The sequence below is a fragment of the Poecilia reticulata genome, linkage group LG19 (assembly GCF_000633615.1).
Source record: "Poecilia reticulata strain Guanapo linkage group LG19, Guppy_female_1.0+MT, whole genome shotgun sequence".
Lineage (NCBI taxonomy): Eukaryota > Metazoa > Chordata > Actinopteri > Cyprinodontiformes > Poeciliidae > Poecilia > Poecilia reticulata.
In genome coordinates this window covers 8,399,231-8,408,283 of record NC_024349.1, presented here as the reverse complement: position 1 = coordinate 8,408,283, position 9,053 = coordinate 8,399,231, and the positions used below count along the sequence as shown (strand labels likewise).

At 34.0% G+C, this 9,053-nt stretch overlaps 1 protein-coding gene across 1 annotated transcript in view; it reads left to right on the top strand.

Moving 5' to 3' along the window:
• Positions 1-7,070, top strand: part of pgap3 (post-GPI attachment to proteins phospholipase 3) — an 11,727-nt gene extending 4,657 nt beyond the window's left edge. Inside the window, exons 2-8 of the mRNA XM_008437568.1 lie at positions 68-165; positions 875-1,027; positions 1,893-1,955; positions 2,192-2,253; positions 2,942-3,078; positions 4,013-4,217; positions 4,790-7,070. Coding sequence (XP_008435790.1) covers positions 68-165; positions 875-1,027; positions 1,893-1,955; positions 2,192-2,253; positions 2,942-3,078; positions 4,013-4,217; positions 4,790-4,853 — 782 coding nt within the window. The 3' untranslated portion in view covers positions 4,854-7,070. The remainder of the gene's footprint in view (positions 1-67; positions 166-874; positions 1,028-1,892; positions 1,956-2,191; positions 2,254-2,941; positions 3,079-4,012; positions 4,218-4,789) is intronic.
• The last annotated feature ends 1,983 nt before the right edge of the window (positions 7,071-9,053 follow it).

The window sequence follows — 9,053 nt, the reverse complement described above, 5'->3', positions numbered from 1 at the left end:
AAAAAAAAATCAAATTAAGTGATTAATTGTCAGAATGATGCTCTTCATTGTCCTCTCTGTGCCGCAGGTTGGACGTGTCGGGACGACTGTAAATACCAGTGCATGTGGACCACWGTTGGTCTTTACCAGGCAGAGGGATACAGAGTCCCACAGTTCCACGGAAAGGTTTGTCTCAACACTGCAAAAAACTGTAAATATTACAGTATTTTTGTTCTAGTTTCTTCTGTTAACATCTAGGAAAACTTGAAATAACACAAAAATAACTTACAAGTAACTTTTCAGCAAGATATAGGAGCTTGTTTAGAGTCACAAAAACAAGTTTTGGTTCCACAGGCAGGTTATTTTATCCATAGGAAATCTTGAAATAACACAAAATTTACATTCAGGTAACTTTTCATCAAGATGGGGAGTTTGTTTTAAGGCAGTAATTCATTGATATTGATTAAAAAACAACTAGTTCCACTGGCAGATTATTTTACTAATAAGACATTTTCCCTTGTTTTTCTAAGTGAAATAATCTGCCAGTGGAACTAGTACTTGGTTGCTAGGTAACATGGTGGCCTTGGCAGGTGTTGCTAGGTAACGGCGAAGTGCCAGTTGACTATGAAATAATTTACCAGTGGAACTAGAATGTTTTCATCAATATTAAGGAATTATTCACTTAAAACAAGCTGCCATATCTTGATGAAAAGTTACTTTTACGTTCGTTTTATCTTATTTCAAGTTTTCAAAGATATTTACTCTTGAAAGTAGATAAAAAATACTTGGTAATATTTGTATTTTTTTGTAGTGAATCGTCTTTTTAACCAAAACATCCTTCTGGATCATCATTGCTATTATTATGGAGTCAGATTTAAGATTTTCTTCCTTGCAGTGGCCGTTTGTGCGCATCTTGTGCTTTGAGGAACCTGCATCTGCGCTGGCGTCTCTGCTGAACGGCTTGGCCTGCCTGCTGATGATGCTGCGCTACCGGAGCACGGTGCCACGCCAGAGCCCCATGTACCACACCATCAACGCCTTCTCTCTGGTGAGTCCCRGGAAAACTACAGACAGGGCCGGGCCGTAAAACGATTTGATCCATTTATCACATTTTTTGTTTTTGAAATTTTAGTTTCTGGAAAATATGGATTTTATGTGTTACACCAACACAAAGTAGAGGATTATTGTGAAATGGAAGGAAAAAATATTTTTTACACATAAAACTGAAATATTTTATAAATTAATAACATTTTTGAAGATTTTAATTTTGAAAAATCTGAATTTTTTATTTTTTATTTTTACCTATTCGCTTCTTGTCACCACGCCCATGGCGGCCATCTTGTTTTACAATTGTTTTACAGCTTCTATTACTTCATAATATTACAAGAAGGCAGTCATAGTAATTCCATAATAAAGTTTAATGACAATAAAGTCGAAATCGAGATTAAAGCGTAAATATTACCAGAATAAAATGGTAATATTTGGTGAATAAAGTAATAACTCTATCCGAACTTCTACACAAAAAATAGCAGTAAATAAAATGAAGAATGTTGAACATTTTRTGAAGTTWTTGTTTGGTTTCGGTCTTACAGAAAAGGCAATTCTTCAAATTTGAGKAWCTGAGTCTRTTGATTCTTGAGYTGCTCRTGTTAGATCTTAATAACTAGAAGCTTTTTTTCATTAAAACAACTTTCTWGTAGTTTYCTGGTAAAATTGCATCTTTACTCTGCTACTATTCTCATAATTAAATAAATATTCTCGCAGGCCRTCATACAACTCACAAAAGGGATGATTGAAATAAAAGCGTCTTTTTGAAAATATTTCCAATTTATTATTTTAGGATAAATAAATCAATWAAAAGCTGAAAGTGGAACAGATTAAATTGATTCATTTTCTTGTGTTTTGTTGTTCAGGTGTCACTGAATGCTTGGTTCTGGTCTACAGTGTTTCACACCCGGGACACATTTCTCACTGAGGTAATGCTTGAAATCATACATTAAAATGTTAAAACATAGATATAAAACTTCCGTTGTTAAAGCATTTATCTGGAAGAATCCRTAAAAATTATTCWGTTTAAATGCTAAGCTAATCATTAGCACCCTAAYATCTTCACTTGAGGTYTTTCCTGTTTGTTTTTATGTAAAGTTCACATCTTGATATTTACCTGSTMTGAAAATTAATGTTACTAATTTAAAATMATCTTCTATTTCAGAAAATGGACTATTTCTGTGCAACAGCAGTGATTCTTTACTCCATCTACCTGTGCTGCGTCAGGTGAGCCGATGGTTTAATTCTGCAGGAAGTCCTTGAAATTGCTTGAATTTCAATATTAGGTGTTTCAATAACATTTTTTTCTAAGTCCTGRAAGTTGAATTACGCTGAACTTCTCTTAWTTTAGGTYAGTTGGAATTAATTTATATATGCTAAATACCASAAATCTTGGCAAGAATTTTTTTAGAGATTTTATTCTTAACTTTCTCTGTACGTTAACASAATTTGTTTGGATTGTTTCGATGTAATTAGTTTTTATTATTTCTAATGGCTAATGGTTTATTTATCTATGTAATTGAAATAAAAGTTAGCTTGTATTTTATGTGTTAAACAAATTAAATTGGGATATTTTTTTGTTAAGTTTGTCTTTAGTTCTTGGACCAGACAGTTGTGTGTGAGAGACATTTCAAACCATGAAACGTAGTTTTTATTTTTTAGTTTACCCAGGAATGTAAAATACGATCTATAACAAGACATTATTAACAACAGCAATAAATTATATTTTATATTTATTAGTTTTTTAAAATTATATTTAACTTCGAAGTATCTTGAAAAATGTTTGAATTTTACTGCCATTAACCCAGTTTGAACTAACCTGAAAGTATTGTAAGATCTTTTATTCCAATATATCTGCTGTTAATATTATCTCAGTAGTTACTGTATATTTGCTCACATTCTCCCTCCTGTTCAGGACTTTGGGTCTGAGGCGGCCAGGCGTGTCCAGCATGGTGGGCGCTCTGCTCATCCTGGTCTTCACCTCCCACGTCTCCTACCTGACGTTTATCAGATTTGACTACGGATACAACATGGCCGCCAACGTGTCCATCGGTACAACAAACACCCAATAAATCAGGTTCCATTGAGAGTTTCATGAGGTGGTTCTGGTTCTACTACTGTTAGTTGGATTTTTTCCACATTTTATGGTTTTATAAAGGGTTTGTTAGGATTTTGTGTGATAGATCAACACAAATTGGACTTTAGTTGGGAGGACAATTATGGCTTTAAAAAGCATACCAAATTTACGTCAGTGTATTAAGATTATTGTAGGTAGAAAAAAAAGGAGTACATTTCTCTCAAAAAACTTACAAATTTTCTAGAGGCAACTGGGAAATTTCAGAGCTTCAAAACCTTGAATAAAAAAATCTGAATTTTTAAAATTAATCTCACAAATTTTGTGCAAAATCTTGGAAATTCAAAAGTTTTTGACTTTTGGAAATTTTCAGAGTTTGAGAAGTTGAAAGTTTTCTACTTTTCAAGATWAATTTTCTGCRTTTTTTCCCCCCATTTTTCTTTCCGAGTTTAATCTCAAAATTTCCGATTATTTTATTATTTTTCGATTATTGTTTCGACTTTTGTAGCTTTTGCTTTAAATATCTAACTAGTGACATGACCTTTCCTGTTTTATCCCAACTTTACTCCACGTCATTGTTTTTTATTTTTTAGCAGTTATGAGGCAAAGTGTCGGGACATTAAACTGCAGCTGTGCCAGTTACTCAACAGGTTGTTGCTAGGTAACCAAAGAATCAGTTGAGTTGCTAGGTAACCAAAGAGTAAGCTAGGTTGATTCTACCAACCTATGTTAGCTAGCCAGCGTTTTGATTATGTTTCATTTGTTATTGAATATTCTATCAGATGTATTATGTATGGATATTGATCATGTGTCTATTGTGATAATATGTTGTTATTGATTGATTGATTGGAGAATGACTGTAGCGCAGCAGCATTTTGTAGTTTTTTTTGTGTGGTTTTTCTGACTCTGCAGGCATGGTGAACATGCTGTGGTGGTTCTGTTGGTGCTGGCAGAACCGGCGGACTCTCCCATACTGGTGGAAGTGCGGCCTGGTGGTTCTGCTGCTTCACGGCCTGGCCCTGCTGGAGCTGCTGGACTTCCCGCCGCTGCTCTGGATCCTGGACGCCCACGCTGTGTGGCACCTCAGCACCATCCCAGTGCACTTCCTTTTCTACAGGTCGGTTTTTAGAGCTTCATAGGAAAGTTTGGGCTCAATTTCTTTTAAAATTGTTGACCTTCTGACAGCATTTTCTCTTTAAAAATAATAATATGTGAACATTTTAATAAATCCATGAAGTTTTCAAATAGTACTTAAGATTAATAACACTAATTATGTGATTAAGTTTTAAACTACAAAATAACAATTTCATTACTCATTTAACAGTTTGCACATTTTCAGGAATGTCACTTGAGTGTGGGCGGGGCTAAAATATAAGTCAAGGTGATAGGTCAGAAGTTTTGCAGGTTAACCAATCAGAGGTCAGTTGGGTAGTAGTGCATAGCCTATGAAATATAATCAATAAAAATGTCAACATATATATTGAAGTTAATAAATTCAATTAATAAATCATTACTTATTATTTTAATTAAATTAGCACACATTTATTTAACAACTTATTTATTCAACTTTGTCACTTTTGTGACTCCAAAACTTRGAACCGGCAATATTTGAATGTCAAGATTTATATGAATATTAGTTGAAATCAAAATTCTAATAATTACCTGATTTTGTTTTTGATTTTCTCCCAGTTTCCTGATAGATGACAGCCTCTATTTACTGAACACAGAGAAGCTGGGGGTTAAAGTTGAGTAGGAGGAGCGGAGCGCCTCTTCATCGCTCACAGAAGCCGCTCCGCCTCCCAGATGACGCCCACCACACCTCTGACTCRCATCAAAGTACACTTTGTTTACATTTTCTTTATTTGACATCCATATTTGTTTTACTTTGCCTTGCACTGCCATGGGTGCTACAGTCTTATCACAACTGCACATTTTGAGACGCATTCAGGGGGGAAATACTTGAAAAGTGAAAGAAATGCCTGAAACGAATGAATGAAACGAATCCCTTCACCTCTGAGAGAGAAAACTGCAGCACCAAAAATGGCGNYTGGTTGGTTTTATCAGCGCTGTGCCTGAAATGGGCCACTGGACTCAGAGCGGTTCCCTCATATGGAGCTGCTGATTGTTCTGGAAAGGCGGGGAAGGCCGTTCCAGCTGACTGCTTTTTTTTTTTTTCTCACTGTCACACCTTTACTTTTGTGCCTCTCTTGTTTCCATAGCTGCTTTTGTTTGCTCTTGTTTCTGTTTTTTTTATCATCTGCCTTGTTTAATTTTGACCAGTGTTTCGCTCAGTTTTGCCYTTATTTTGATCTTTTTTATTATTTTTTGGTGGGATATATTGTCATTCACCTGGACTGCCTTTTAGAGTGAGGAAAGGTTGATGTGGGAGAACAAAAAGGGAAGAAAGTTGCTGTGAATTTGACCAAATTCTGTGGTTTAGATKGTGTGAGTGAAGCCGAGTGCTCCAGTGTTTATTTTCTGATTTATTATTTCATGTTTTTCTTTTAATTTATTGCTTCCACACTGCAAAAACACAAAATCTTATCAAGCATTTCTAGTGCAAATATCTTAATGTATATCAAATAACAAAACTRTAAGCTAGTTTTAAATGGCTTTTCAGCCAGATATAGGAGCTTATTTTGAGTAAATAAGTCTGTAATATTATTAAAAACAAACGCTAGTTCCACTGTCAGATTTTTCACTAATAAGATATTTTTTCTTGATAGAAGTGAAATAATTTACCAATGGAACTCATTTTTTTCATCAATATTAAGGGATTTCTGACTCAAAATAAGCTCCTAAATCTTGCAAGAGCCAATTATGAGTGCGTTTTGTCTTATTTCAAGTTTGCTAAACACCAGATGCCAGACCAGGGGTGTCCAAACTGTGGCCCGGGGGCCATTTCTGGTCCTTGGATTGATTTTTTTTGTGGCACAAATTTGGACCATCCCACACTTTTTGTAATTTTTTTAGGCTCTTTTCCACTGCAAGTTTATATCTTCTTAAACAGAAAATGGTAAGCACAACACAAACAWTTTTTTTGAGTTATTCTTTTTTAATTATTATTTTGTTATTGGTTGTACCACAAACTTCCTGTGTGTTTTTCCTCTAATACAGACTTTATGTCCATTACATTTAGCTAAATACAGCAAAGTTTGTAAAAGAAAATAATTATTTTTGTTGCTGGGAATTAAATGAAAACATTTTATAGGTTTAKAAAATAGAAAAAGTTAAATAACTGTAAACGGTAAGGCAAATGTAATGCATTACATCAGGCAAATAGGAAAAATTCASAATAATATTTTTGCATTTTTAATTGGAGCTTTTCCAAGCTCTCTGTGTAAAACGTTTGGACTCCACTGTAACAGACCAGAAATACTTGGTAACATTTTGAGTTTTTGCAGTGCATGTTTCCTTCCTACATTCATGTTTGCCTCACACTTCTCCATCAGCATGCTTCTTGCATCTTTACCTTTTATTTTTTCCCATTTGAAATGAAAAGTGAACTCACCCCCTCCCACATGTGCACTTTAAGAGCCGAGCCGTTTAAACGCCTTTTTGTGAGAACAGACACAGAGAGGAGTGCAGGTGTGTTTACATGCTGCCTTTTCTGGACATTTTGTTGTTTTTGCCATTTAAAGCCTGTTTGTGTGTAAGAGAGCGATCAGCTGAACTGTGGGAGCCAAAGAAAACCTCAGAGGAGCTGCTGATCAAAAACTGCTTCAAAGGTTAAAAAGAAAATATTAGATCCTTTGGATGGCTGGAAGTGCCTCAGCACAATAAATAAATATGTGATAACTGAAATAAAACTGAAAAGAAACGTCTTTAAAATTAAAGTAATTGTATTGAATATTCACAATCTTATTTTTTTTTTCTGTTTTTAATTATTTTGTTTTTGTTGATCAGTGAATCATTAAATGAATTAAACCGCATTTCTGTTGACAATCTAATTGTGGAATTTGATGTTTCANCACAATAATATTTTTGCATTTTTAATTGGAGCTTTTCCAAGCTCTCTGTGTAAAACGTTTGGACTCCACTGTAACAGACCAGAAATACTTGGTAACATTTTGAGTTTTTGCAGTGCATGTTTCCTTGCTACACTCATGTTTGCCTCACAATTCTCCATCAGCATGCTTCTTGCATCTTTACCTTTTATTTTTTCCCATTTGAAAAAGTGAACTCACCCCCTCCCACATGTGCACTTTAAGAGCCGAGCCGTTTAAACGCCTTTTTGTGAGAACAGACACAGAGAGGAGTGCAGGTGTGTTTACATGCTGCCTTTTCTGGACATTTTGTTGTTTTTGCCATTTAAAGCCTGTTTGTGTGTAAGAGAGCGATCAGCTGAACTGTGGGAGCCAAAGAAAACCTCAGAGGAGCTGCTGATCAAAAACTGCTTCAAAGGTTAAAAAGAAAATATTAGATCCTTTGGATGGCTGGAAGTGCCTCAGCACAATAAATAAATATGTGATAACTGAAATAAAACTGAAAAGAAACGTCTTTAAAATTAAAGTAATTGTATTGAATATTCACAATCTTATTTTTTTTTTCTGTTTTTAATTATTTTGTTTTTGTTGATCAGTGAATCATTAAATGAATTAAACCGCATTTCTGTTGACAATCTAATTGTGGAATTTGATGTTTCARAAATAAATTTGCTTAATGGAAACTTGTTTTTTTGATACGTTTTGGTGAAGAGGTGATTATTAAATTTTTKTTATTTATTTTGAATGTATTGAAATTGTTTATTTTACAAAACTGCAATGAAAACACTTTTTTTTTTCATCAAATGATCAACAACCGAATGTTTCCACTGGCACAAACCACAAAGAAGGAAACATGAAGTAGCTGGAGGATGACGGTGCAGCATCATTTTTAATGATTTATCACGTAAGAAACTTATTCACATGTAMATTTCTTATGTGATGAAATTGTAAAAATGTTTTTTTCAACATTAGCTGAATATTGCCAAAGTTTTTCTCACATTTGTAATGGAAACGCAGCTACAGGAGAACTCTAACATCTGATTGGCTAACCTAAACAAGTTAATTTAGTGTTTATTTACCTTCTATATCATTAAGGGACATAATTTAAGAAATCCTTAATTATCTTAAAGATKACTTAGAATTAGTAGTACTGTTTTTGTAATTATTTAATTGCTTATTTAAAATTTTCTGCTTCAGTACATCAAGGATGTCTCTTGAATGTGGGCGGGGCTAAAATAAGTTGAGCTGATTGGTCAAAGGTTTTGTAAGTCAACCAATCAGAAGTCAGTTGGATAGCAGTGCTTAACCTACGAAATATAATCAATAAAAAAGTCCACATTTGTCCAGAAGTGAATGAGTTGACGACATTTAAATTACTATTTAAATTAAATGATCACATATTTATTTAACAGCTAAGTTACTGAGAAAATTGTCACTTTTGTGAATCCATAACTTGGAGCCAACAATATTTGAATGTCGAAATTAAAGAAATTTATATAAATATTTGTTGAAATCGAACTTTATTCAAAATATATAGSTGTATTTGTAAAATAATAAATAAATAGTAAAATAAAAAAATCTGTTTTTAAAGGTGAAACCCCTGGAAGCGCCTCTGAGGTAATTCCCATAAATCATCTCGGTCTTCCTCAGTAGTAAACGCGTCTCTCTGCTGCCCCCTGCCTGCTGCCCTGTGCAACATCACCTCTTCCACTGAGCGCACTTTCAACAACCTCATAGATATTTGACCAAAAAGCTACAAAAATGTGGATGTGGTTTAAATAAAAAGAGTTTGTTGATAAGAAACAGAGTTGTGTTTTTATTCTGTAAATAATTAGGAACTGTTGATTATTGATTAATGGTGAGATTCTGGCCGAACTTTACAAAGACGGTAAGTTTAAAATGCTTTAATAAGTGCAATTTCTCTTTATTTACTGATTTTCTTTCACTAAATATTATTGAAAAATTAG